This window comes from Nycticebus coucang, chromosome 18, assembly GCF_027406575.1.
Source record: "Nycticebus coucang isolate mNycCou1 chromosome 18, mNycCou1.pri, whole genome shotgun sequence".
Lineage (NCBI taxonomy): Eukaryota > Metazoa > Chordata > Mammalia > Primates > Lorisidae > Nycticebus > Nycticebus coucang.
The window spans coordinates 74,493,217-74,521,152 of NC_069797.1; the positions used below are offsets into that span (position 1 = coordinate 74,493,217).

Sequence of the window (27,936 nt, forward strand, 5' to 3'; positions counted from 1 at the left end):
TAAAATGTCCAAGTCATTTATAAAATGTAAAATAAATAAATAAATAAATAAATAAAAGGGGGCAGCACCTGTGGCTCAGTGAGTAGGGCGCCAGCCCCATACACTGAGGGTGGCGGGTTCAAACACGGCCCTGGCCAAACTGCAACAAAAAATGGCCGGGCTTTGTGGTGGGTGCCTGTAGTCCCAGCTACTTAGGAGGCTGAGGCAAGAGAATAGTCTAAGCCCAAGAGCTGGAGGTTGCTGTGAGCGGTGATGGCCCAGCACTCTACCGAAGGCAACAAAACGAAAAACAAAAAACACACACAAAAAACCCCCTTATCTCTAAAAAGAAAATGATAAAAAAATCTAGCAATTTGGGTGGAAGGAGTAGGGCTCTGGCTCCATATACTGCAGGTGGTGGGTTCAAATCCGGCCCCAGCAAAAATAAATCCGGCAATTTAGTGGGTCCCAAACTAAGGCTGTACATTTTTGATAAAATAAGATCCCTCTGAAAGAACAGATATACAAATTGTGTACCTCAGACCCCATTTAACACCTTCCTGTTCACCTGGATGGTTTCCTCTGATGGAAGGTGAGAAACTGCTCCCTGATAAAAAGCTGCTTTACAGTGATTTTATTAGGTGTCCTTGAGTCTGCTGGGGACAATTCCCAATCCTCCCACCACTCTCCAGGCACAGGTAGCGAATGGCAGAGGTACTGGTGGGTGGCAGCAACCTAGAAGGGCTCTGTCTCTGGGGACAGAAGCTCTCACTCTGTCATCTTCATTCCCACAGGACTGTAGGTTCAAGCAGGTGAACAGCACCTCTTGTCCCTCCTACACCCCCACCATCCAAAGCTCCCTCCCCTCCTGTCAGTGGGGCATCAGATGAGGAAGAGGAGGCAGAGCAGGCCAGTGTCCACACTAGTTGGTCTAGCTGGTCTTTCCAGCAACAGGGCAGGAGCTTCCTGGATGCCCGAAGAGATGAGGAGTTGGCTGAGTCCAGGAGCACATCAGATTGTGGGGGAACATCTGGCTGGGTGTCCTTCCTGCCCCACACTTCCTCCCATTCTCAAGCCAGGAGGCCCTTCCCCAGGGCGTAGTAGGGAGGGGACCTCTTTGGCAGGGAGCAAAGGCTCCTCCTGCCTCAGAGACCCAGGCAAAAAGATCTTGCTTGTGGAGTGAGGTTGGGGGTGTCCACAGAGCCCAGTTGGAGCTAAGACCCTCAGATCTGAGCCCGATAGTTGTGGCAAACAGCCACAACAATGATGAGAGAACCTGAGCCCTGCAGGGCCCAGAGACATGGCTGTTGTACTTGCAAAGGACACACTTGCACCCAGTCCACAGGAAGAGCTATAATTAGGTGTTTCAGAGCCTGCCCCAGGTACCACCTCCATGTAGCTGGCAGCCAGCTGGGTGGGAGGACAGAATTTGGGTTGGAGTCTTCCTCCCCTGTTAAGGCAGCTAGGTCCCCTCTCAGGCTCAATGGGATGTCACATTGTAAGACGCTTTCTTCAGGGTCTCCAAGAAGAACTGCTCATTCTCCAAGAAGTCTCGGTCCTGCAAGGCAGATTTGGACGACCCCTGGCATGAAGAGACTTACCATGGTTTCAATCAGGGTGAGGCCACTTGTTTGCTGAACAATTTATGAGCAAGTGACTTCATGGTTTTTTTTTTTTCTCTCCTCTTTTGAGACAGAGTCTCGCTCTGTTGCCCAGGCGTTAGAATGCAGCGGTGTCAGCCTAGCTCAGCGCAATCGCATACTCCTGGGCAGCCTCCAGCCTTAAGTGATCCTCCAGCCTTAGCCTCCTGAGCAGCTGGGAGTACAGGTGCCCATCACAATACCCAACTAACTTTTAAAAAATTCTTTGTAGGTGAGGTCTCCTTATGTTGCTTAGGCTGACCTTGAACTCCTGGCCTCAAATGATCTTCCCATCTTGGCTTCTTAAAGGAGGCCACCTTGGCCTCTGGCAGGAACCACCACAGGTTTGAGTCACCATACCTGGCCATGATTTCATGTATTTAAGTCTCAGTTTCCTTGTCTGTACACCGGAGATAATATTTCCTACCTCAAAAGTGAGGGTCAAAGCTTATAATAGACATAAAGCCCTCAGCATCAAGCCTGGCACACAGGACATGCTCAGTAAATGACAACTGTTGTCATTACTCCTCTAGGGTAGCATGAGGTTTAACCGAGACATGTTTTCTTTCTTTCTTTTTTTTTTTTTGAGACAGAGTCTCACTATATTGCTCTTGGTAGAGTGTGTGGCATCACAGCTCACAGCAACCTCAAAGTCTTGGGCTTAAGTGATTCTCTTGCCTCAGCCTCCCAAGTAGCTGGGGTTACAGGCGCCCACAATGCCTGGCTTTTTTTTTTTTTGTTGTTGCAATTGTCATTGTTGTTAGCTGGCTGGGCCAGGTTTGAATCCACCATCCTGAGTGTATGTGGCTGGCACCCTACCCACTGAGCTATGAGCGCTGCCTCTTTTTTTTTTTGAGACAGTTTTATTTTGTCACCCTCGGTAGAGTGCCATAGCGTCATAGCTCACAGCAACCTCAAACTCTTGGGCTCAAGCGATTCTCTTGCCTTAGCCTTCCTAGTAGCTGGGACTACAGGCATCTACCACAATATCCAGCTATTTTTAGAGGTGAAGTCTTGCTCTGGCTCAGACTAATGTAGAACCTGTGAGCTCAAGCAATCCACCCACCTTGGCCTCCCAAGTTGCTGGGATTATAGGCGTGAGCCACCGTGCCCAGCCCTTGAGGTTTAACTGAGATGATGTATAAAACTGTTCTGCACAGAACCTGCCCTAGAGGCTAGGCCGCAGTTTGCTCACTAAGCATCTGCATTATTTTCCTCCAGGAGCTGGGTCAACCTTCCCAGAGCCGTGCCTTGCTTCTTTCTGCCTCACTGCCTGAGCTGGTGACTCACTGTGTGTGTCCAGGCGATACTCACCTGCTCGGCTGCATGCTTCAGCAGTACCAGTTTGGCATGCAGGTTTGAGTGTCCTGGAGCCAGGCTGGCCAGGGGCTGTCTGCACTGAAGAGGGGTGGGAGCAGGAGCCAAGAGGGCTGCAAAGGCCAAGGAAGAAGTTAGGGACTAAAGTGTCAGTGCAAAAACCGGGCGGACATGCCTGTTCCCCAGGCCTGCTCACCCATCACTGGTGGTTAGACCCTGGACAAATACTCTGGGGACAGAGGGCACTAATTCAAAAGCCTCTGCAGAAGGCTTGTGTATGCTTATCTGGAAAGTCCATTTCTGGGAATTTATCCAAGAGAAATTATAAGGCAAAAGGTGCAAAGATGCACGTAGGAAGATTTCCACTGAAGGGTTGTTTATCTCAGTGACAGCAGAGCGTGCAGTGTGAAACAACCTCATGGAAAATCATGCTGACTGAGAATTGATTTCATGGGCTTTTTTTTTTTTTGGCCAGGGCTGGATTTGAACCCGCCACCTCCAGCATATGGGGCCGGCACCCTACTCCTTGAGCCACAGGCACCACGATTTCATGTTTAATTACTCAGAAGAGGACACGTTCCACACGTTACTTAGTAAAGAAAAGTCAACTTATAAAACAACGGGATACAATCCCAATTTTTTTTTTTTTTTTGTGGGTTTTGGCTGGGGCTGAGTTTGAACCCGCCACCTTCGGCATATGGGATCGGCACCCTACCACTTTTGAGCCACAGGTGCCGCCCTCCCAATTTTGTTTTTAAAAACATATATACCAGTGTAGAATGTTATGTACCAACATGTTAAAAGTGGTTTCCTTTGGGCTGGCTGCAGTGGCCAAGCCTGGCACCCTGGGATTGCTTGAATTCCAGATTTGGGGGTTGCAGGGAGCTATGATACCACTGCACTCTAAGCTGGGGAATAGACAGAGACTCTGTCTAAAAGAAGTGGTCCTCTTTAGACTAGGAAATGGTGTTGAGGAAGTTTCTTTTTTTGAGACAGAGTCTCACTTTATCACCCTTGGTAGAGTGCCGTGGCATCACAGCTCACAGCAACCTCAAACTCCTGGGCTTAAAGCGATTCTCTTGCCTCAGCCTCCCAAGTAGCTGGAACCACAGATGCCCACCACGATGCTGGGCTATATTTTTGGTTGTAGTTGTCATTGTTGTTTGGTAGGCCAAGGCTGGATTTGAACTCACCAGCTCTGGTATATGTTGGCTTGAGCCCTTGCCTCTGAGCTACAGGTGCTGAGCCAAGGACATTTTTTTGTTTTGTTTTGTTTTTCAAGAAATGGTGTCTTGGGTGGTGCCTGTGGCTCAATAGAGTAGGGCGCCAGCCCCATATGCTGGAGGTGGCAGGTTCAAACCTAGCCCCGGCCAAAAACTGCAAACAACAACAACAAAAAAAAACTAAAAAAAGGAAATGGTGTCTTTGATGGCGCCTGTAGCTCGAGCGGCTAAGGTGCCAGCCATATACACTAGAGCTGGCGGGTTCGAATCCAGCCTGGGCCTGCTAAACAACAATGACAACTACAACCAAAAAATAGCCGGGCATTGTGGCAGGCGCCTGAAGTCCCAGCTACTTGGGTGGCTGAAGCAAGAGAATTGCTTAAGCCCAGGAGTTAGAGGTTGCTGTGAGCTGTGACACCACAGCACTCTATCTAGGGTAATAGCTTAAGGCTCTGTCTCCAAAAAAAAAAAAAGAAATGGTATCTTGGGCGGTGCCTGTGGCTCAGTGGGTAGGGTGCCAGCCCCATATACCAAGGGTGGTGGGTTCGAACCCAACCCCAGCCAGTTAAAATTACAGTGGCAAATGCAACGAAAATAGCCGGGCGTTGTGGCGGGTGCTTGTAGTCCCAGCTACTTGGGAGTCTGAGGCAAGAGAATTGCCTAAGCCCTAGAGTTGGAGGTTGTTGTGGAGCTGTGATGCCTTGGCACTCTACCAAGGGCAACACAGTGAGACTCTGTCAAAAAAAAAAAAAAAGGTGTCTTACTCTGTGGCTCAGGCTGGAGTGCAGTGGTGCCCTCACAGCTCACTGTAACTTCAAATGTCTGAGCTCAGGTGATCCTACAGTGTAGCTGGGCCTACAGGTACGCATCACCATGCCCGGCTAATTTTTCTATTTTTTTATGGAGAGTGTGTCTTACTATGTTGCCCAGGCTGGTCTTGAATTCTTGGCCTCAAGCAATCCTCTAACCTTGGCTGGCCTCCCAAAGTACAGGTATTAGAGGAGTAAGCCACTATTCCTGGGCAATGTTTTAAAAAGTCCATTTCCCTACCCCATTTCTGATTTTTTTCTCTATAATTAACATGTATTGCTTACGTAAAAAATAAAGAACAAGATGACTTTAATACTCAGCTGACCCCCTAACTTGAGTGCCTGAACAATGTCCTGGGTGCCGCCAACTAAGCCGGCTGAGGTTCTGTCCCTTCCCTTTGGAGTAACTCACCACTCAGACTGGAAGCTGCCAAGCCCTGGGTGTTGGGGAGCAGTCCTGAGAGGCTGGAGGGCAGGTCCTGTCGCATTCGGTCTAACTGCTGTCTCTGTTGGGCTAGACTCAGGTGCTCCTGTGCCCATGACCCCAGAGAGAAGGACACAGCTATGAGGGTGACAGGCTGGTGGGCCTGGGGCAGCTGGGCTGGGGAGGTGGAGGTGGGAGGAACCTTGCCTGGTGCATGTTCTGCTCTTGCTGCCGCAGCCGTTCCTGCTGCTGCTGCACCACCTGCAGTCGGGCTTGCTGCTCAGCTTGCACCTGCCGGGCCTGGCACAATGCCCGCTCCCCCTCCTCATATTTCTCCGAGGCCACCTGCAGGAGGCTGCCTGGGTCAGGGCTGGCCAGGGTGGCAGGAGCCGTACCATATGCCCACGTGCCCATGCCACACCTTGCTCATGTTTTCCACCTCCTCAGAACGGAGCCGGATGCGCAGGGCAGTGGCACTGACCCTTTCCTTCTCCAGCCGCAGCTCCTGCCGCTCCCGCTCCAGGGCTTCCCTCTCAGCCGCCAGCTGCTCTTCCTTGACCCGGAGCTCGTTGGCCTTGATCTTCAGCTCAGCCTGCTCCTGCAGACAGCAGGACCCCGCTGCATTCTCCTTCAGGAGCCAAGCTGTGCTTTGCACAGGATTCTGGGGTACCCTTTGTCCACCCAGCCCCTGGGAAAGAGAGGTGGAGCAAGGGACTCCCGGGGTGGACCAGAGAGGCCTGTGGCCAAGCCAACGAGCCGCCCACACAAACCACATAACTGTGGCAGACACGGCTTCTCTGTGAACCTCGGTCTCATTTCTAAATGATCTCAGTCACAGGAATATGATGAGGACAAATAAGATGTGTATAAAGTGCTTAGGGAAATATAAGGAAGGTATGTGTGCCTGCATTGTTCTGTGTTACTCCCTCTATGCCAGGGGTCCTCAAACTAGGGCCCGCGGGACACATGTGGTGGTGTGATTGTATTTGTTCCCGTTCTGTTTTTTTACTTCAAAATAAGATATGCGCAGTGTGCATAGGAATTTGTTCATAGTTTTTTTTTTTTTGCAGTGTTTGACCGGGGTTGGGTTTGAACCCTCCACCTCCGGCATATGGGGCCAGTGCCCCACTCCTTTGAGCCACAGGGGCTGCCCCATAGTTTTTTTTTTTTTTTTAAACTATAGTCTGGCCCTCCAGCGGTCTGAGGCACAGTTAACTGGCCCCCTGTCTGAAAAGTTTGAGGACCCGTGCTCTATGCTATGGTGAGTGTGCTACTTTCTTCTCCAGAGGAGGCTCGGATCTTACCTTGGCCAGACTGACAAGGGTACTCTCCCGTTGGGTGTCCACCTGCAGTGCCCGCTCCACCTGGCGCTCAGCCCGCTCCTTACTTAGCTGCTGTTGTGTGAAGAACTCGGCCCACTCGGTGGCCAGGCGCCGGCGCTCCTCCCCACACTTGTGCATGATGGACTTCTGCTCCTCCAGCAGGGCACTCTGGGACATGGAGGATGGGGGCACAGGGTGGGTGTCCCTGGGCACAATGGTCACATCAGCAGCTGAATGCGGTGGCTGGACTCACCTTGGCCCGCTCTAGCTCTGCCCTCTCCATGGCTGTCTGCTGGGCCATGACCTTCCTTTGCTCCTCAAGAGAGTGCTGCATGGACTCCACCTTGGACTGCTCAGCGTTCACTCGCCACCGTTCCTGCAGAGCCGAGGCCAGGGCTGAGGTGTGGGCCCTACACAAAGAGCAGGCCTGGCTGCTCCCTGGTGGCTGTGCAAACCCACCCACATCTCCCAAACTATGCCACAGAAACCTCCTTCTCAAACAGGTGCAAGAAGAGGGGTACCTGGGAAGAATGGCAGGGCCCAGCCCCTATGATACTGCCTCAGAGGACCCACTGGATGCCAACTCAGCCAACTGCACCAGGGCTAATGGCTCGTTAAAGAACAGCAACATCCTTGCCTCCTGACTCATCAGGATGAGGTGAGAGCTCAATTATGCCTGGCCTAAGGCAGATGCTCAACACAGTTACTGACTGATGGAATGAGTAAATACGGTTCACAGCCCCAAAGCATCTTATATCTATGGTGGTCTGTCTACCAAACACGGATTATGTCATCAGTGGACATCTCTGGCTAGTAGGCAACTTTTTCTAAATAAAGCTTCATCTTATATATGAAAGACATGTAAGGAGTTCAAATACAAGTCCCAGCTGAAGAGGAGGGAATGACGCTTAATGGGCAAGAGTATCTGTCCCATCTGATGTCACAGGCATCAGCTGATGTGACAGATGTGTATACATAAGAAAAGTGGGATGTATGAGTAACAGGGTGGGTAGACTGCAGAGGGTGGCCCTGGGACGGGTGGCCAAGAGGCCTGTGTTGGTAAAGAGCAGGGAGTCTGTGGGTGGGGGGCCCAGACAAGTGGCCCCTGTGTGCTCAGGAAAGCAGTGCTGAGGTCCAGGCTGGGGCTGGGAAAATGCAAAGGGAAGAAGGATAGAAGGGACATTCAGAGGAGAAGTGAGCCTCAGGAACTGACCGGCTTCGAGGTGAGGTCAGGGAAAGTCCTTGGCAAGCCTGCAGGTGTTCTGGGAGAGACCCTGAGGCCGGATCACGGGCCTCACCTGCTCCAGCAGCCGGCTCTGCTCGCTCAGCCGCGTCTCCATCTTCCTGATGACTTCCTGCAGCTGGTTCCGCTCCTCCTCCATGTCCCGTTGCTGCCGGCCCAGCTGCTCCTGCAGTGCTGCGGGCAGCCCACAGTGGCTCATGGCCCACCCATCTTCCCACCAAGGGGGCCCGGGAGACTGAGATGGGGGTACCTCGCAGCTGCTCGTCTCGGTGCCGTGTCCCCAGCTCCCACTCCTGGGAGGTGGCGAGGTGTGAGGCCTCCACACGAGAGGACAGCTCATTCAGATTGTTAGAGAACTTCTCCATCTGCTCAATGATGCCATTAAGGGACCTGGAAGAAGATCAGGTCAGCCCATCCTGGGGACCCCCAGCCTGGTCCTCGGATGGATAGGGCCCAGTGGTGCATGTACCGTGTGTGGGAGGTAGCACTGGTGACCGCATCGATCTCTTGGTCCTTCAGCCGCTTCAGCCACTGCAGCTGCTTCTCGTGGTCCTTGCGCATCTCCTGGATGGACACCCTGAGGGGCCAGGTGGAAAGGCCCAGGCCACTCTTAGCAGGACCACTCGAGCATTGAACACTGAGGAAACTTCTGTCCCTTGTAGGGTGTGCCTCTGAGCTGCCCTGCTGACGAGGCTTCTCCTCCTGAAGGCACCGCCTCAGTGCCCCCAGCTCCTCTGTCTTATCTGTCTGGGTACCTCAGTGCTACATGCACTCTCCAAGGTGGGGACTCCCTGTTATACCTCAAAGGACACTTCACACAGAGGAGAAGCAAGCACAGTACATGACCCTTTGTGTCTGGCCCATCTGAGCTGTCTCAAAAGACCTGCTCTGCCTTCGCTGACCTTCAGCTATCTGAGGTATCTTTTCTTGGTCTCATCCTCGTCTAGAGACAACCGTATCAACATGGGACACCCAGGAACAGACCCTTCCCAAGGTCGTCTAGTCCCCAGCCTCTACTGGGTAAGCAGGCGTGTGGACTAACTGGTGCTTAATTAGGCCCTCAGGTGCTTGCTGCTGCCATGCCTGCCCAGCCAGTGACCCCCGGGCCCTGTGGGTCCCCCTGTGCTTCCGTCAGGACAGGTGGTACCACACCCATGGTGGCGCCATGTCAGTGCACTTAGCACTCAGCCCTCACCTCAGTGGGCTGGGAAGGGCTCAGACCCCCCAATCCAAAGCTGCTGAGTTTCAGTTTAGGGCTCCGGGGATTACTCCCCTCTGGCCAATCCTGGCGGGCGTGCTCCCCGGTCTCAGGGTCTCACCGCTGCAGCTCCCGCAGCCGCTCCATCTCCTGGTCCTTCTCCTGCTCAGCAGCTGCCAGCCGCCGCTGGTGCTGGGCCGTGAGCTCGGTGCGGGCCTCCTCGGCCTCCTGGCAGTGTGACAGATATCGAGCGGATAACTCCTCATTCTCTCTCCGGAGTCGTTCCTCTCTTTGCTGGTAAGATGTTTCTAGCACCTTGATGCGGCTTCTGCCAACAGAACATCTAGCTGTGGGGCTCAGAGCCAGATGGCTACCACCTAAAAGGCCTCTGGGGTCTGTGTGGAGATCTGAGGCAGACCTGGGGCAAGATGTGAGCTCCAGGAAGCCCAGCCAAGCCATGGGCAGGAGGCAGGTACCTGTGTGTGCTCTCAATGAGCTCCAAGTCCGCCTGCTGCCTCTGCTGCAAACTCTCTAGCAGCAGCTTGTGCTGGGCCCGCTCCAGCTCCAGCTTCCGCACCTGGGAGACGGCAGAAGGCCCAGGGTAGAGGGACATTCCAGCATGAGGTCTCTGCTCCATGCTGCTTAGTGCTCATGGTTCCTCCTACTTCTGGGGGAAGCCTCCAGCCACTCCCAGTGACAACCTCCTGCTGCAACCCTGTTCCCACCCACCAGATGCCCCTTTGCCTCTCACCTGGGCCACCAGCTCAGCCAGCTGTCCCTGGCTTTGCAGCAGCTCAGCCTGGAGCTGGGCAGTGCTGCTCTGAAGCTGCATCTGTGCGGCCAGGAACTGCGTCTGGTATCCTGTGCCTGGCAGCGGACCCCGCACCAGGGATTCTGGGAGCAGGGACTACGGGAGAGGATGAGGTACTCCAAGTGAGGAATGGGACAGGGACCCAGCTAAGCTCAGCCACCTCCTGGCCTTCTTGCTCACTGGGTCCTGCGCCCTGCACCTGATCCTCCACTACAGATAGGGGACAAGTCCATCACGCTACATGGCCAAGAATGAGGCCTTGGAGAGACACAGTCACTGCAGCTGAGCAGAAAGTATCACACCTCTCCCGTCAGGTCTAGTCAGGAAAATGGGGTTCCCCTTCCCTCAGAACTATGTCCTCCCAAGTGTGGTCTCCATCTTCTAAGACAGTCACATCCCAGCAGTCTCAACTACAACAAAAGCTTCTGTCCCTGGTGCTGTGTGTCAGGCCTGAAGGGTACATGCTGACGTTAATCTGGATCCTGCCAGTTGCCCCCACCCACCATCTCCCTGGGACATGTTCCTGGGGGCCATACCTCCCAGGCCCAGGTGTGAGAGGGGACTGCCACACCTGGGATACAGAGATAGGGATGTGGTGAGAGGATGGTAGGGATGAAGGAGGGTTTCTAGACTGAACAGGACTCCTGCAGCTCCCCCACCTGGCTGTGACTTCTAATTCCCTATGGAGCCTGGCAAATTAACATCTGACTCTGCCTGGGAGTGGCAAGGCTAAAAGTTCAGGGATATGCTAGAGGGGATTCCAGGGCGGACAGGCTGGCGTCCTGTTTTTTATGTCTGACACTTTTTTCCTGGCAGCTTGTCAGGCCGAAGTGTGGAAGCTGCCTCTGAGCACTGGAGGATTGCTCTCCAGGCCTGACATCTATCCCTGCCTGTCCACCTGCCTACCTGGACAGGTGCAGGAAGCCCTGTGGATTCCTGGGAGCTTGGGACATCAGCAGCAGGCTCTGAAAAATCAAAAGCAGAGAAATGAGCAGGAGGCTCAGAGCTCTGAGCCTGGATGTGTCCAGGAGGGGCCACAAATGCAACCCAATGCGCCCCTTCCTCACCCACTGTTAGACCCCCATACAAGAAAGAAAACAAACCGGCGCTAGAGAGCTCTCCAGGGGCTGTTCCTTTCCTTGGGACACCTGCAGAGAGGGCTGAGGTGGCCTGGTTCCAAGTGAGGGGGGAGCTGAGGACACATAGATGGGGGACAAGGTGAACAGCCAGAACTGCGTAGGACATGGGGAACTTTAAGTTCAAATATGACTGGAAATACTGGTGGCTGGTAGCTGAATAAAAGGGAGGGTGTCTCAGCCATGCTGGTGGCTGGTGAAGGGGGGGGCCCTGCCTCACAAAGCTCTTCCATTAGCAGGCCTGGCCCACATGTCCAAATCCCTACACAATGGCCTGTTGTCCCTCTAAACCTGTGCTACCCACACCTCTCACTCCTGCTCAGCTTGGCTGCAGACGTACCCTGAGGTGTCAGGCCTGGCAGGTGGCATTTCTCGAGCTGTTGTTCCAGAGGTTCTTCCAGCAGCTGTCTGCGCGAGTCCCTGAGCATTGGCAGCAGGATGGCTGAGGCGAGGTGACATCAAAGGGGGAATGACAGAAGCCCAGGTTAGGCGGATGAAGATGGCGCAGGGCAAGCTCCAAGTGTGAAGTTCACGGCTGACCCTCTCCCAGCTCCTACTGTTGCATCTCGAGGAGTCCTCTCAAGTCTGAGCTCCTGGATTTATAGGCTTCCCTTCTCTTCCTTTCCCTCTCCCACCTCAGCGTCCACTGTGGCACGTGAATGGATGCTGACCACAGACTGACAATGGATGCCTGATGTTCACCAGACAGAGTTAAGCTCAAGTTCAGAGTCTTGTTTTGGTCCTAGGAGTTTGACTCAGCTTTGGACTGAGACTCTGCTCAACCTCCTCTCAGGTCCAGCCACCTTTTGTGACACTCTTCCATCATTTCCTTCTCTCTCCTTGACTCTCAGGGTCAGCCAGGGGGCAGGGTCTTTTCTGTTTTGGTCTCAGCTTCAGGTCAAAATCAAAGTGCTCTCCTGACCTTATACCAACCTCAGGACTGGGTGACGTCCGGGGGCTGTCACAAATTGCTCCCTTGGCTCTGGCTGTGGTGCATCTTACTTCCCCTGGATCTCCTGGCTTGCCAGTCCCTTTCTGCCCTCCTGCCCTCACAGGTCACTCACTGTTCTGCCTCATGGGATTGCCATTCTGGGGCTTCCCTTGGGAATGCCTAACACTCACCAGGGGAACAAGGACATCTCAACTCCACATGCTGTGGTTAAGCTAGGGTTGGCAGAAGTGTCAACAGATGGGCACTGGGGTTGTCGCTCAAGGGACCCTACTCAGAGGTGGTTTTTGTCATTTCAGGATACCCTCTCTCTTCTCTTGCCCAATCAAGTCAGCACTGTCCCAAGGCAGTCAGGGTGTTAAGTGTGAACAACCCCCTAGACCCCTCATGTCTATACCTGGGCCATGGAGCCAGAAGCTCTGCAGTGCCCAAGAGGAGAAGGCTGAGAGGAGGCCTTGGCCCTGTGCTTGTGTACACTGTGGTACTCCCAACTGAGGCTTCAGCAGGCAAGTTGGACCCTCGAAGCCCCACCTGGTCCTCCCTCCACTGGACACAGAAGCCCAACCCCATACCTGCCAAAGGGGGCATGGCCCACTGTCCCCACCAAGCTTGGGTCTTTGGAGGCCTCAGGATACTCCTCTCTGGCCAGACCTTGGAACCTCTTCCGAGACAAGGCATGGCTCAGCCAGTCTTCTTCTTTCTCCTCAGATGCTCCCAGAGTGGAAGTCTGTCTGGCTTTGGCAGGAAACCCTGCACCCTCAGTTGATGGCTTTGCCCCTGAGGAGGGCAGTGTAGCTGGGCCAGAGTGCTGGCTTGCAGGAAGGGGTGCTGTGAGTGAGGAGCGCACCGTGGCCCCCCTTTGGGTTTCTCTGGTGGGGGAGGGAGGAAGCAGCTCCAAGTTATCATCCTTGAGGCCCAACCAGTCAGCTCCTCCCTTCCTGGGCTGGACGGGGCTGGACATTGCCGGAGGGCTCTGTTTGGAGCCCAATTCTCCCTTGGTGTCTGGGCCACCATCTGCTAAGAACCTACTTCAAGAACAAGAGGAGGGTGTCAGAGAGGGGAAGCAGCTTGTCCTAATCATCTCCTTATCAGCCTTCTCGTCACAGCAAGGAGTCAATGATGCCGAGGGACTCTGCACAGACAGCCCGAGCCTCCATGACGGGTGATGTCTGGACCAGCTCAGCCCTCAGGGCAGCATCAGGCTCTGTGTTGTGTGTAGAACACCTCAAAATGGACATCCTGACTTTGATTGTGTGAACCAGGGATGATTCTATCCACAGAAAATAGGATCAAGTTATAACCATGGACCAGGTGCGGTGGCTCTCTCCAATATTCCTAGCACTTTGGGAGGCAGAGACGGGAGATTTACTTGAGGCCAGGAGCATGGATAACAGAGAGAGATCCCTAACCTCTTCAGAAAAGGGAAAATTAGCTGGGTATGGTAGCCCTACAGCTATAATCCCAGATACTTGGGAGGCTGAGACAGGAGGATCTTTCTAGTCTGGGGGCTTAAGGCTGCAGAGAGCTATGATGATGCCATTGCACTTTCAAGCCTGGGCAACAAAGAGAGATCTTGTCTCAAAAAAAGAAAACACAACCACGGATACACACGTCCAGAGTAAAATCAGTTAAATCAAGTAGTTCCCAGGTTTTCTTGAGCCACAGGCACTGCCCAGTTCCCAGGTTTTCTATCAAGTGATTTTGCTACTTGTCCTTTGTCCAGCCATTGCCCATATCTGTTACTGACCAGTGGCAGCATCTTCCCATGTTTAACCATATACGGACAGTGGGGAGAAATGTTGATGAGTACGTAGTGCTACTGAGATAGAGGCTAATAAAACTAACGTGGTGTGACGTGAACTCCTGCCAAGTCTGGGTAAAGCCTGGGAGAGAGCTTCTTGTACCCTTATGGAGGTTTGATGTTATTTCAAACTACAGAGCTTAAAATATATACTGGGAAGAAAACTACACATTCAAAAAATCCTATCACTGATTTAATGTTCTCTTGCAAACTGGGAGGAACACACGGTCAGGACTGTCATGGCAGGTCCCATGGCATTGCTCCTGGGGAATGGGGTCGGGCCAAGTGACATCACAATGTCTTGTGGCTTTCAGTAGCTTGAAGGAGGGGCAGGCCCACCTTCCCCTCTCCTTTTGAGAATGGGTTGGGCACTGGCAGCCCAAGTGGAGAAAAGGCACACTCTGGGGCCATCACCACCCTCTGTCCAGGCTGGCAGGAGTGGGCAATCCTCCCTCCTCCAACACCTGCAGAGACTAGGGTCTTACAAACTGTGGCTTCCCATGCAAGATGGCAGATGGGACTGGGAGAAGGCTAAAGGGGTCTGTCTTCTCAGTGACCATCCTGCCTCAGAGGCCAAGCCCCCTGTGGAGGCCCTGCTTACCTGACTGACTGCCGGCGGGACTGCCGTCTCTCAGAGGAGACCACAGTGGGCTGATAGGCCCCAAAGATGAAGTCCTCGTCATCCCAGGGATCTTCATCTGTGAATTAAGGGGCCTGTGATCATGACCAGGAGCAGGATAAGCCAAACTCTTTTGCAGCTGCACAACTTTTTTTTTTTTTTTTGTAGAGACAGAGTCTCACTTTATGGCCCTCGGTAGAGTGCCATGGCATCACACAGCTCCCAGCAACCTCCAACTTCTGCTTAAGCGATTCTCTTGCCTCAGCCTCCCGAGTAGCTGGGACTATAGGCGCCTGCCACAACGCCCAGCTATTTTTTGGTTGCAGTTCAGCCGGGGCCAGGTTTGAACCTGCCACCCTCGGTACATGGGGCCGGCGCCTTACCGACTGAGCCACAGGCGCCGCCCTGCAGCTGCACAATTTTTTGTCTCAGCTGCTCTTGAACCAGCAGCTCAACTATGAGATGAACAGAGAAGCTGCTTTGGAATGAGCAACTACAAGGCCACTGTGAGCTGGAAGGATGCACTAGCCGGGCCCAAGATTCCCTAAACACCGTGAGCTGTGCTGTTGCAAGAACAACTCAACAGGTGGCTCATGCGCCAATGCGCAGGGAGAAATTAACTCAGTCAGTCATGAGCGTTTTTTTCTTTCTTTCTTTTTTTTTTTTTTGAGACAGAGTCTCACTATGTGGCCCTAGGTAGAGTACTGTGGCGTCACAGCTCACAGCAACCTCAAACTCTTAGGCTTAAGCAATTCTCTTGCCTCAGCCTCCCAAGTAGCTGGGACTATAGGTGCCCACAACAATACCCAGCTGTTTTTTTGTTGCAGTTGTTCAGCTGGCCTGAACTGGGTTTGAACCCACCATCCTTGGTGTATGTGCCTGGCATGTAATCACTGTGCTATAGGTGTTGAGCTGTGACCAGCGTATTTCTAAATCAAATAGCATCTATGTAAAAAGTTATCGAACAATAGTAAGATTATTTCGGGAAACTTGTCGCAGTTATAAACGTGTATAACAATGTATGTGCATCATTGTGTAAAGCTTACTTATTTGTCATTACGAGTTATGGTAACAAACCAATCCGAAGGCTTCCCTCACCTTCCGTCCCAATCCCCAAGCTCCTTACCCTGCAGCCTCTGGTACTTCTTGTCAAGTTTGAACTCCTTATTTGCCCCTGTGCCTGGGCAGTCCGGGAGCTTGGTGGCAGGACCTCGACCCAGCAGCTCATCCAGCTTTGCACGCGCAGGGCGGGGCCCTTCCCTGCAGGACGAGATGCAGGACAGGTATGTGTCCCCGCTAGCAGCTCCTGGGGGACCCACAATTTACCTGCGTAGTGGCTTTTCCTTGGACCGAAAGCAACTGCCTGACCAGGGGCTTTCTGCTCACAGGGATCCTTACTGGACTCCCATCTGCCTCCTGTCTGTGCTGGGACTGTCTCCGAACCCCAGAGCGGCCATGATGTCATCACCATCATCAAACAAATCTTTCTTCCGGACAGGAGTGTCCCCAGGAGTCAGAGGAATTGAAGGACCTAAAAGAGAGAACACAAGACCCAATGCCCACAACCTTCTTGCCTTCAATGTGATGTGTAAATGGGGGGTGAGGAATATTTCTATGCAACCTTGACTTTGGGTGGGGAAACAGGCACTGCACTTGTCTGGTCTGCCCATGGGACACCCCTTCCCCAGCTCACATATCCCAACTCCCTGTTCCTAGAGACTGAGGATCTCTTATCCTGGACCCGGGACCTCCGGCCCTACCCTACTGAGCTTTCTGGTTCTGCACCTGTAGGGCCAGTCAGCCTATTGCCAATGAACTCTGCCCCAGGATAAGAAACAAGCCCATCGCACCCTACCTTGATCTCTGACTGTGCCAAGGCTCTTGTCAAGAGCTGCCTTACTCTCTGTCACAGGTGGCTTCTGGGCTATTTCTTCCTCATCATCAGAGAGAAGTCCTGCCAACGGGTCTTCTGAGTCTCACAGCAGGAGAGAAAGCACAGGTTGGATGGCAGCACTTAGTTCAGGAAAAACAAGCCCAAGGCTGAGGGAGTTCTCTCTCAAGTCAAGATTTCTCACTGCTCTATATAAGCAAGCCCCTCGGCCTGTGGTAAAGGAGCTGACACCCAGACAAGCTCAGCAGGGTGTCAAGAGTCAAGAATGGCCCTGGGCCTGCTAGGCCTGCCCTAGACCTGCCATGGGGCCTCTGACTCTGCTGGATGCATGGCCTTCTGGAAATGTCCCTAAGGCATCAAAATAGAAGTAAAATAGTCTTTCATTCAGGAAGGGAAATGGACTTTTTCCTAAACCATAAAGTCTTCAGTTTGATGCCTGGCTTCAAGGTCTTCATACATGAGTAACCAAATATCCCCACCAGTACAACGTAACTAGTCCCTTCCTGAATCCCTGCAGAGCTGAACCTGGGTACCAGCTCTCTGCTGCCCATAGGACACACACAGCAACTGGGCCTCAGGCAAGTGTGTGTGTTACCCAGGCTGCCCCACTCCCAAACTGGAGTATCCCAGAAGCATGATGGGGGCCAATGGTACCTCCGAAGGAAAACCTCCCGTAACGAGGCCCAGGAATGCTGCTGGGAGAGAGAGGTGGCTTCTTGGTGAGAATGGTGTCCCCTGCAGGAAGCAAAATTAGAAGATAAGGTTGTGGGCCTGGGTCCTCCTCCCTCACCATGGACTGGGCTCCTGGGATGGGGTACATGTCTTCCTGGGGAGCTGAGGGCTCATGACCATGGACACAGCTATAGGATGGGTCTATACCTCCTCAGTTCTCACATGGGCTTCTGGAAGGGACACGTGGTTCCTACCTTCTATAACCCTTGTCAAGAGTGACTCTGGACAAAGAAATGTGTTTGGGTGATGCACAGGCTAGCACATGATTGATTGATTGATTATTTATTTATTTCATTGAAACAGAGTCTCATTCATTCATTGAAACAGTCTCATTCTGTTGCTCTGGGTAGAGTACCCTGGCATCATAGCTCACAGCATCCTCTTGGACTCAAGCAATCTTCTTTCCTCAGCCTCCCAAGTAGCTTGGACTACAGGCCCCCTCCGCAACACCTGGCTAATTTTTTTCTATTAAAACTGGTTTCAGGGCGGCGCCTGTGGCTCAGTCGGTAAGGCGCCGGCCCCATATACCGAGGGTGGCGGGTTCAAACCTGACCCCAGCCAAACTGCAACCAAAAAATAGCCGGGCGTTGTGGCGGGCGCCTGTAGTCCCCACTACTCGGGAGGCTGAGGCAAGAGAATCGCTTAAGCCCAGAAGTTGGAGGTTGCTGTGAGCTGTGTGAGGCCATGGCACTCTACCGAGGGCCAAAAAGTGAGCCTGTGTCTCTACAAAAAAAAGAAAAAAAAAAAAAAAAAAAAAAGACTGGTTTCAAACTCCTGAGCTCAGGGAAACTACCCGCCTTGGCCTCCCAGAGTGCTAGGATTATAGGTGTGAGCCACTGATCCTGGCCACGACTGTCTACTTTTTTTTTTTTTTTGTAGAGACAGAGTCTCACTTTACTGCCTTTGGTAGAGTGCCATGACACCACAGGACTCACAGCAACCTCCAGCAACTTGGGCTTCTGCGATTCTCCTGCCTCAGCCTCCCAAGCAGCTGGGACTACAGGCGTTCGTCACAACGCCCGGCTATTTTTTGGTTGCAGTTCAGCCGGGGCTGAGTTTGAACCTGCTACCCTCAGTATATGGGGCTGGCGCCCTACTCACTGAGACACAGGTGCCACCCAGAGTCTCATTTTGTCGTCCTGGTAGAGTGCTGTGGCATCAGCTTAGCTGACAGCAACTTCAAAATCCTGGGCTCAAGCAATCCTCTTGCCTGAGCCTCTTGAGTAGCTGGGACTACAGACACCCGTCACAATGCTTGGCTATTTTGAGAGGTGGGGTCTTACTCTTGCTCAGGTTGGTCTCAAACTCCTGAGCTCAGGCACTCCACCTGCCTTGGTTTCCCACTGCTAGGATTAAAGGCATGAGCCACTGCACCTGGCCCACTGTCCATATTAATTCAAAGCGATTCTCTAGAAGCTGCTTGTATGTGGGAGGTAGGTAGGCTGAGTTCCCCATGGGTCCTTCAAGACAGGCAAAGCACACAGGCAGGCCACCCTTGTATTCCTAATTGAGAAGAAAAGAATCTGAAAGATGCCCAATCAGGGGAATGTCTGCATAACTATCCCTTAATTAGCAGTTTAGATCAGGGAAGCTAAGGTGTCTGCCTGAAGAGAGGAGACATGGTGTTCCCCCGCACCCCCTTATACCATTATCTGGCTGCTTCAGATGTTCCATTACCTTATATCCCTATTTATCCTACCATTACCCTTTACCCCCTTCCCAGGGACCATCATCTCCCCTCTCTCATTTTTTAACCTCGACTGCTATGCATTCTCGCACATTTACTCTGTTGCTCTACCCAATAAAAACTCCACTTGGCACATGATCCTGTATATGCTCTTTCAGGCTTCCAGGCTTTAGGCTATAAGTTTGGTGCAAAGTCTCTTTGATTTTTCCAGTGACGTCTCCCTTGCTGATCGTCCCAGGTTGGGGTCCATGGGAACCCCAACACCCATGTTGGACTCAGAGGGATTGGAACAGCCCTACAAGGGAGGAAGCCCATCCCACTCCCCACTGTAAACACTCACACATGTGCACCCAACTGCTCCTCGGCCTCTCCATCCCAGGCAAAGAACTCCCAGGACACAAAAGCTTTCCTTCTAAGTCTACCTCCCACATACCTTTCTCAGAGGCTATTAACTTGCCAGCAGGTCTGGGGTCACCAGGCAGCTCTTCTTTCCCAGGGCCCTTTGCAGCTCTTTTGCCAGAGGCCAGATTAGACTTCTTCAGACCTAAGAGGTCAGCTTCCATGTTGTCCAGATCCTAGGAAAGCAGAAGAATGGAGCTCTGACAGAAGAATGTCTGATAAGGGGATGAGAACTTCCATCTGAGATGGGCAGCTGGCACCTCAGGGGTGAAATTGTGAGAAAACAAAAGAAAAATGAGAAAACTATTGAGAAAAAAAGGTGAGTTAGGGAAAAAAACTGAACCAAAGGTAAGAAGAGTATGGGGAGGAGGTTTAGGTAACTGAACTCAAAGGCATCACCACAGACTGAGTCGGAGGACATGAGCATCATGCCCAGGGGTCCCAGCTGGCTGGCCCTGAGAAGATTTCAAGTTGAGTTTAAAGAAGTTAAATCTGGGCTCAGTGCCTATAGCTCAGTGGTTAGGGCACCAAATACACCAGGGCTGGCAGGTTTGAACCTGGTCTGAGTCTGCTAAGCAACAATGACAACTATAACAACAACAACAACAAAAACAGCCGGGTGTTGTGGTGGGCGCCTGAAGTCTCAGGCGCTTGGGAGGCTGAGGCAAGAGAATCACTTAAGCCCAAGAGTTTGAGGTTGCTGTGAGCTGTGAGGCAACAGCACTCTACCCAGGGTAACATAGTGAGACTGTCTCAAAAAAAGAAGTTTAGGCTCAGCGCCTGTGGCTCAAGCGGCTAAGGCGCCAGCCACATACACCTGAGCTGGCGGGTTCGAATCCAGCCTGGGCCTGCCAAACAATGACAGCTGCAACCAAAAAATAGCCGGGTGTTGTGGCAGGTGCCTGTAATTCCAGCTACTTTGGAGGCGGAGGAAGGAGAATCACTTCAGCCCAGGAGTTGGAGGTTGCTGTGAGCTGTGATGCCATAGCACTCTACCCAGGACAACAGCTTGAGGCTCTGTCTCAAAAAAAAAAAGAAGTTCAATCTGGATACAAGAAAGGAACACACAGCAATTCCTTAAAGCCCCATAGGACTGGAACCATGAGCTCAGCGTTGGCCCAGGGTCTGTGGCAAAGTGGGTTAACCAAAGGGATGTGAGGCCAATGCACAGACAGGAGGTGCTGCTGGTTGGAAGGAGAGTGACAGTGAGAGGTAGACCCAGCCAAGCTACCTGAGCACTGCGAGATTGTGTTTTGTTTTGTTTTTTTTTGTAGAGACAGAGTCTCACTTTATGGCCCTCGGTAGAGTGCCGTGGCCTCACACAGCTCACAACAACCTCCAACTCCTGGGCTTAAGCGATTCTCTTGCCTCAGCCTCCCGAGTAGCTGGGACTACAGGCGCCCGCCACAACGCCCGGCTATTTTTTTTTGGTTGCAGTTTGGCCGGGGCTGGGTTTGAACCCACCACCCTCAGTATATGGGGCCGGCGCCCTACCGACTGAGCCAGAGGCGCCGCCTGAGATTGTGTTCTTTTAAACTGTCCACAATTTGTACCTCAAAATTCCATTGCAAAGATCATCTTTGGGTTTGATCTAATGAGAAGACAGTAGTCCCCAAATGAAGGGGACTTGGCAGGAGAAATATGGAGAAAGGGTAAGAACAAATATCGGAGGAGACAGTCTCCCTGTGTGGCCCTAGGTGGGGGAGGGAGTGGGGAGCCCCAGCCAGGTGAGCCTTTGGGTGGGGCTGGCCCTATTCCACCAGAGGCCTATGGCAGCGACTGTCCACTCTATATACCAGAAGACTGGTTTATACCTAGAGAGGCAAGAAGCCAATAGCTCATAGGCAAGCTCCATTCTTGCATTGGGAAGGGCTCAAAAACATGAGTTGTAAAGGGAGAAATCAGAGGGAGAACGAAGCCTTGGCACAAAATATCAGTACCAGCCCCTCCCCTAAATCGTGCAAGCTGTTTCCTTACCTTCATAGCTTTGAGCAAAGCCTGTGGGTCTGCATCTGAGATATCTGAAACCTAAGTTCATGGGAGGGTAAGGACACAGACAGGGATGGACATTAGCCAAAGCCCCACAAAACCCTCTGGCCCCAAGCTCCTGTTAGGCAGACTGCTGGCAGGGGGAGGAGCACTGTGTCTCCCGCATGTGGGCGTGGCTGTTGTCTGAAGTCAAACCTGCCCAGAACGCCCTGCCACTTTCTCCTCCTCTTTCATCCCAGGACTGAGATCCTGCTACTTCCTGTCCATGTGACTGGCCAGCTAGTGAGTTTATTATGGGAAAGGGGCAACACCAGAGGCTTCAGCAGTTGCTAGGCACTCTCTTTTCTAGTTTTTTTTTTTTTTTTTTTGAGACAGAGTCTCACTTAGTCACCCTGGGTAGAGTGCCAGGGTGTCACAGCTCACAACAACCTCAAACTCTTGGGCTCAAGAGATTCTCTTGCTTCAGCTTCCGGAGTAGCTGGGACTACAGGCACCCACCACAACGCCCAGCTATTTTTAGAGATGAGATCTCACTCTGACTCAGGCTGGTCTCGAACCTGTGAACTCAGGTAATCTACTGGCCCCGGCCTCCCGGAAAGCTAGGATTACAGGTGTGAGCCCCAGCACCCGACCTCCTAGCTCATCTTGATGGTGGGAAGGAGAAGGATGTTGTTTTGAGTTCACACAGCAGCCTTGAGAATTATTTTGCTTAAGAACAAATCAGGCCAGGCATGCTGGTTCACACCAGTAACCTCAGCACTTTGGGGGACTGAGGTAGGAAGATCACTTGAGCCCAGGAATTTGAGGTTGCTGGGAGCTATGATTATGCCACTGTACTCTATGACCTGGGCCCTGGGTGACAGAGTGAGACCCTGTCTCTAAAAAACAGTGAAAAAACAAACAAACAAAAAAAGACCAAACAGCGGAGACTTCTAAACCCTTCTGTGGGCAGGCCCTTGGTTATAACCACCCATCTCACCATTTCTGGGGACAAGAAGAAAGGCTGTGGATTCGAGAATGGGCCCGTCTCACCTCAGCATCAGCTTCTGCCAAGTCTGCCCTGGTGTTGAAGATACTGTCATTCAGGAGGGACCTGCAAAGGGGTGAAGTGAGCACCTCCCAGCATCCCCCGGGCCCTAGATGGCTCTAAAAGAGGAAGAGTGGCTTAGAGAGTCTAAGTAAACTTGTATAAACTTCTCCAGAACAGAGATGCTAAAAGGAGTTTCGCAGGCCATTTAATGCAGTAATTTTTAACTTTTTTTGTGTAGATACAGAGTCTCACCCTCGGTACAGTGCCGTGGCGTCACACAGCTCACAGCAACCTCTAACTCCTGGGCTTAGGTGATTCTCTTGCTTCAGCCTCCAGAGTAGCTGGGACTATAGGCATCCACCACAATGCTGGGCTATTTTTTTGTTGCAGTTTGGCCGGGGCTGGGTTTGAACCCACCACCCTTGGTATATGGGGCCAGTGCCCTACCCACTGAGCCACAGGCATTGCCCAATGTTTTGTAAAGTAGTAGAGCCACTTAAATTGCTAAAAATAATAGATAAGAGAGAAAAAACAACTGCTGTAGTTCCAATGAGAATAGAGGTGGGGAGCTCACAGCAACTCCCTTCTCTCTCATCAGTCAGGAGAACCTTAGACCAAACATAATTTGAAAAGCACTGATCTATACCAATCCTTTTATTATTAGGTGGAAAAAAAAAAACTGGGGCTCAGAGAGGTTCAGATATTACCTAACGTCACCCGTAAGTAACAGATATAGCAATAGAAGCCAGAACCTCTGACCTCCACTTCAATTTTCTTTTTTTTTTTTTCTTTTTTTTTTATTGTTGGGGATTCATTGAGGGTACAATAAGCCAGTTACACTGATTGCAATTTCCACTTCAATTTTCTTTCAATTCCCCCCCGGGTCCTTTAACAACTGAGAGCTGAGAGGAGGAGGGTGGAAATTACTAACATTAAAAGCTCCACATGCCAAGCAGGAGTGGGGAGTGGAGGGCAAGAGCATTTGGACTGAAATACAACATGGATACCCAAACCGCTCCCGCACTCACTTTGTTCTGGCCTTTGAAGAAGGGAGTGCCTGAGATACACCCGTGGTGTCTCTGGCAGGTGAAGCTAGTTTAACAGGCCTCTCAGGTATTGTCACTGGCAAAAAAAGAAAACAGAAAAGACATTATTCAGCTAAAGCAAACAGAAGTCACATTGAAAAGGGTAGCAACTTCACTCACCAAGCTGTCTCCGGACAGTCCTGACAGATAGGCGTGTTTGGAGGAAGGAAACTGGCCCCATAAGTGAAAAACCCACATGGGGGAAGGGGTGGTAAGTCAACTCTAAATGCCAAGGAGTGCCAATGCAGAATCCAGGGCAACTCAACTGTACCCCATGGAAAAGGAGGTGGAACAACGGTATTTTCATGGCCTCAAATTGCAGGTGTGGTGGCTGACACCTGTATCTTAGCACTTTGGAAGACTGAGGCAGGAGGACTGCTTGAGGCCAGGAGTTCAAGACCAGCCTGAGTCTAAGCAAGACCCTTTCTCCACAAAAAATAGAAAAATTAGTTGGGCATGGTGTCACACACCTGTAGTTCCTGCTGCTGGGGAGGCTAAGGCAAGAGGATAATTACAGGCTCAGCGCCTGTAGTTCAAGCACCTAAGGTACCAGCCACATATACCAGAGCTGGTGGTTCGAATCCGGCCTGGGCCTGCCAAACAACAATGACAACTATAGCCAAAAAATAGCTGGGCGTTGTGACAAGCACCCGTAGTCCCAGCTACTTGGGCGGCTGAGGCAAGAAAATCGTTTAAGCCTAGAAGTTGGAGGTTGCTGTGAGCTGTGATGCCACAGCACTCTACCCAGGGTAATAGCTTAAGGCTTTGTCTCAAAAAAAAAAAAAAAAAAGAGGATAATTAGAGCCCAGAAGTTGCAGTTTGCAGTGAGCTATGATGATGCCACTGCACTCAAGCCTGGAAAATAGAAACAGCCCTTATCTCCAAAAAAATAAAAAATAAATTGCACATTGAAATACATGGTCTGGCTCGGCGCCTGTGGCTCAAGCGGCTAAGGCTCCAGTCACATACACCTGAGCTGGCGGGTTCGAATCCAGCCCGGCCTGCTAAACAACACTGATGGCTACAACCCCCAAATAGCCAGGTATTGTGGCGGGCGCCTGTAGTCCCAGCTACTTGGGAGGCGGAGGCAGGAGAATCGCTTAGCCCAGGAGTTGGAGGTTGCTGTGAGCTGTGACACCACAGCACTCTACCCAGGGTGACAGCTTGAGGCTCTGTCTTAAAAAAAAGAAATACATGGGCTTATGCTTTGTGTGTTTCCCAAGGCCCTGTGAGGGAAACCTCTAAGCCTCAATGTCCTCAGTGAGCTTTGCATGACCATGAAGTCCTGATCTTCAATACAGACATATGAACACAATGAATAATGGACCAGTATCCAGAATGTGTAAGAAACCTGAGTCTCACTATGTTGCACTCTGTAGAGTGCCATGGTGTCGTAGCTCACAGCAACCTCAAACTCTTAGGCTGAGGCAATTCTCTTGTGTGACAGAACTATAGGTCACCACAACACCCAACTATTTTTTTAGACACAATTTAGCTACTGAATTATACACTTTAAAGGAGTGAATTTCATGGTCTGTGAATTATATCTCAATTTAAAACAAAACAAAAAAAGGCAAGCCTAAACCAGGGCGTTCTTGGGAAGATACACTTACTGTCATCCTCCAGGAGGTCACCAAGAACATCATCAATGGAGCCTGGAACAGAAGAGGCCACTGTGACTTCAGGAGGAAAGGAGAGTAGTTTTAGCACACATAACTCAAGTTGTGTCTGTGGACGCTGGGACTTAAGCTTAGCTCTCCCTTTGTTGGCCATGTTTCCTAAGCCTATGGCAACAAGTCAAAATATCTTGTTGAAATACCCTGGGACAGAACTTAAATAACTTTTTGAAAGGAACAAGGTACAGATTTTCAGTAGAACCTACATTCTGCCTGCCTTCCCATGACACAATAGCCAAGTCTTCCCGACTCTGAACAAAGCTCAGCACAACTCTTTGGGAAAAGTGACCAAGATTTTGAGGCATCTGCAAACTTCTTTCAGTCCCTTCCATCTGAGATGCCCCCCGAACTGGTCTGGATGCACCCGTCTGGCCACTTCCTGGTGAAGGCATCTGGGGGAAACCTAAGTGTGAATACTGAATTAGTTTTCCCATTCAATGCCTTCAACCATTTACTTCTGGATACAGAGTCCAGTGAGAAAGATTTTTTCCAAAATCCCATCTCGTATTTATTTCTGAATTTCTTTGAGGGCAAATGAAGCAGCACAAGGAGTCCCCTAAGATGACCAAAGCTGCCTAGGAATTATGGGAAAAACAACAAGACTTCACCAGAAATATTTAAATAGACATGCCTAAGTTATTTCTGGACCCAAGGCAAAAATATATATATTTGCTCAAGGGTGATGTTCTCTCTTTCCACTCACCTTTCAATCCCTTCTTCGCTTTTGGTGCCTAAAATGGGGAAAACAAGTCACATCAACAAAATCAAATGATAAACACGTGTTGGAACCAGAAATACAGAATGAATTATTTTGTCTCTTGCCAAGTCACCAGAGGCAAGAGCACAAAGGTGTTTAGAGACAGAAGTCCTTTATAGCTCCTTAGTTTCTGAGAACAGACTTAAAGAGTGTGGACACAGCCCCCACTCACCAGCAGTGGGTGCAAATGGCTGGGCATAAATTCTTCCTTTTCCCTGATACCCACACTCATACACAAACCCTGCTGGCCAAGATGTCACGTGACTGGAAATGTTTTCTTCTATCCATGCTCCTGATCCTTCATAGTGGTGACAGACACTTATAAATGCTTCCAGTTGGACGCTGAGGCTCAGAAGAAACTTGCTCACTGCATAAGTTTGATATTAATGCTACTGCCAATCTTCTCCAGGGACCACATCCTGGTCCTTGCCACCCAGCCCCCAAAGCACTCCATGCAGTCAAGATCTCCGGGTGGGGTGTGGGGCAGCATCCACACCTCCACACATCTTACTCTGCAGCTTGCCTACCATCTCAGGGTTCGCAGGTCCTTCACAGAACTGTTCAGCTTATTTGAATTCTGCCCACATCAGGCTCATCTTCCTTACTAAAGAAAATTAAAGTGGTTGCTTAAAAATGATGTAGCCTCCCCACACTTAACCCATTCAAATGGTCAAATCCCACTTCCATAAATTAAAAATTCCCTATAGGGGTGCAATTCAGATAAGTAACATACATGCTGGGCAGGCTTGGTGGATCAGACCTATAGTCTGAACACTTTGGGAGGCTATAGCAGGAGGATCCCTTGAGCTCAGGGGTTGGAGACCAGCCTGACTAAAAGGAAGACTTGTCTCAACAAAAAATAGAAAAATAAGCCATGCACAGTGGCCTGTGCCTATAGTGTCCCCTAAATGGGAGCCCGAGGCAGGAGGGTCATGTGAGCTCAGGAGTTTGAGGTTGCAGTGAACTAGGTTGACACCACTGCATTCTACCTAGTAGCAGCAGCAGAGCTGTGGATAAAGTAATGGGCTTCCAAGGCTTTGATACTGCCTGGATAAAGTGCACTGGCCATCATCCCTTACTCTGAAAGTGGATGCAGGGCCATTTCAAAAAGGAGATGGGTACCTGGCTTAGTGGCTGAAACCTCTTCCCAGACAAAATCCATAATACTTCCTAGGCAGCAAACACAAGGAGCGGGCAGGAAGCTATGGTTACCCCTTCACACAATTTTTACTGATGGAGGAAATTTTTCCTTTTACACTGGCTGTAAATATGACTCACCCCACTGGGAAGAGCTTCCCCCACTCCCGCACCTTCACTACACCAAAACCCACCTTCGGCATGCCTTGGAAGAAAGGAGTCCGAGGGGGCCGTCTCTATTTCCCCACTGTTGGCCTGTCCTGTTATTAGGATGCAAAGTTTATCTGGGTTTACTACAGAGCCCTCTGAATGCTCGTGTTTCTCGTTCTCCGCAGTGGCAATTTGCACGACCTACAGGTCCAAACGCATTTTGTCTGACAACACATCAAGGGACGTTGCCATCTCCTACCGATCCTGCCCCGGAATTGCAGACCGCGGGAATTTTCTAGGAGTGGGTGCAAAGACTAAAGGGCCATAGAGTAACCTCGCGCCATCGCGTCAACTCAGCCAACCCCACTGCAGGCAATTTTCAAATCCCGAGCCCGCCCCCCAGAGTCGCCTCCTTGGTCCCGACACTCCGCTCATCACCCCTCTGCCTCTGGGTGCCCAGCCCGTCTCCGCCCCCGCGCCCCTCAACCCCAGAGGGCGCCCGTTACGCGCCGTTTCGCCGCAGGCGCGGCCGCCGCCCCGGCGCCACCGGCCGCCTCCCGCTTCCGGCGCGCTTCCCCCTCGGCCCGGCCCTGCGCAGAGCGGCGGCGCGAGGCATGCAGGGAGATGTAGTCCCGCGCACTCGCCCACGCGGGCCAAGGGCACGGAGAGCGCCTACAACCCCCAGGGGCCTGGGTCCGCGGGTTGGCGCGTTGCTAGGCGCTGCCACGACGCCACTTCAGAGAGGGCGCCAGGCCCCGAGGTCCTCCGGGACGACTGCGCTTCTGAGCTGACTCGTGGCGGGGTGCGGAGCGTGGGCAATGTGTTATTTGAAGGTCAATGGGTGAACCCATAAATAATTGTTTATTCCACACCCCAAAGTTTGAGGGGACTGTCCTGTTCAGTGATCGAATCAAAGCTGCCTAGCCAGAATG

The 27,936-nt window shown here is 51.6% G+C and overlaps 1 protein-coding gene across 10 annotated transcripts; it reads right to left on the reverse strand.

Annotated features, from left to right (window-relative positions):
* Positions 1-27,577, reverse strand: FBF1 (Fas binding factor 1). 10 transcript variants are annotated; one of them, XM_053569530.1, is made up of 31 exons: positions 27,049-27,577; positions 26,245-26,321; positions 25,890-26,084; positions 25,664-25,691; positions 24,898-24,939; positions 23,228-23,321; positions 22,202-22,262; positions 21,158-21,208; positions 19,215-19,356; positions 17,017-17,097; positions 16,327-16,446; positions 15,870-16,002; positions 15,598-15,731; positions 14,454-14,550; positions 12,624-13,079; positions 11,443-11,544; positions 11,070-11,158; positions 10,873-10,931; positions 9,907-10,062; positions 9,632-9,732; positions 9,277-9,483; positions 8,427-8,534; positions 8,208-8,347; positions 8,013-8,131; positions 6,968-7,090; positions 6,697-6,882; positions 5,814-5,990; positions 5,600-5,737; positions 5,381-5,498; positions 2,934-3,049; positions 2-1,537 (listed from the first exon to the last, which is right to left on the reverse strand). In XM_053569530.1, exons 3-31 carry the CDS (start codon positions 25,947-25,949, stop codon positions 1,460-1,462), a joined length of 3,516 nt encoding a protein of 1,171 aa, XP_053425505.1. In that variant the 5' UTR covers positions 25,950-26,084; positions 26,245-26,321; positions 27,049-27,577; the 3' UTR covers positions 2-1,459. The 10 variants fall into 10 exon arrangements, with proteins under 10 accessions (XP_053425512.1, XP_053425505.1, XP_053425504.1 ...); XM_053569529.1 differs by adding an exon at positions 26,840-26,887 and having other exon boundaries at positions 25,890-26,321; XM_053569535.1 differs by lacking the exon at positions 25,890-26,084.
* Between the last annotated feature and the right edge of the window lie 359 nt (positions 27,578-27,936).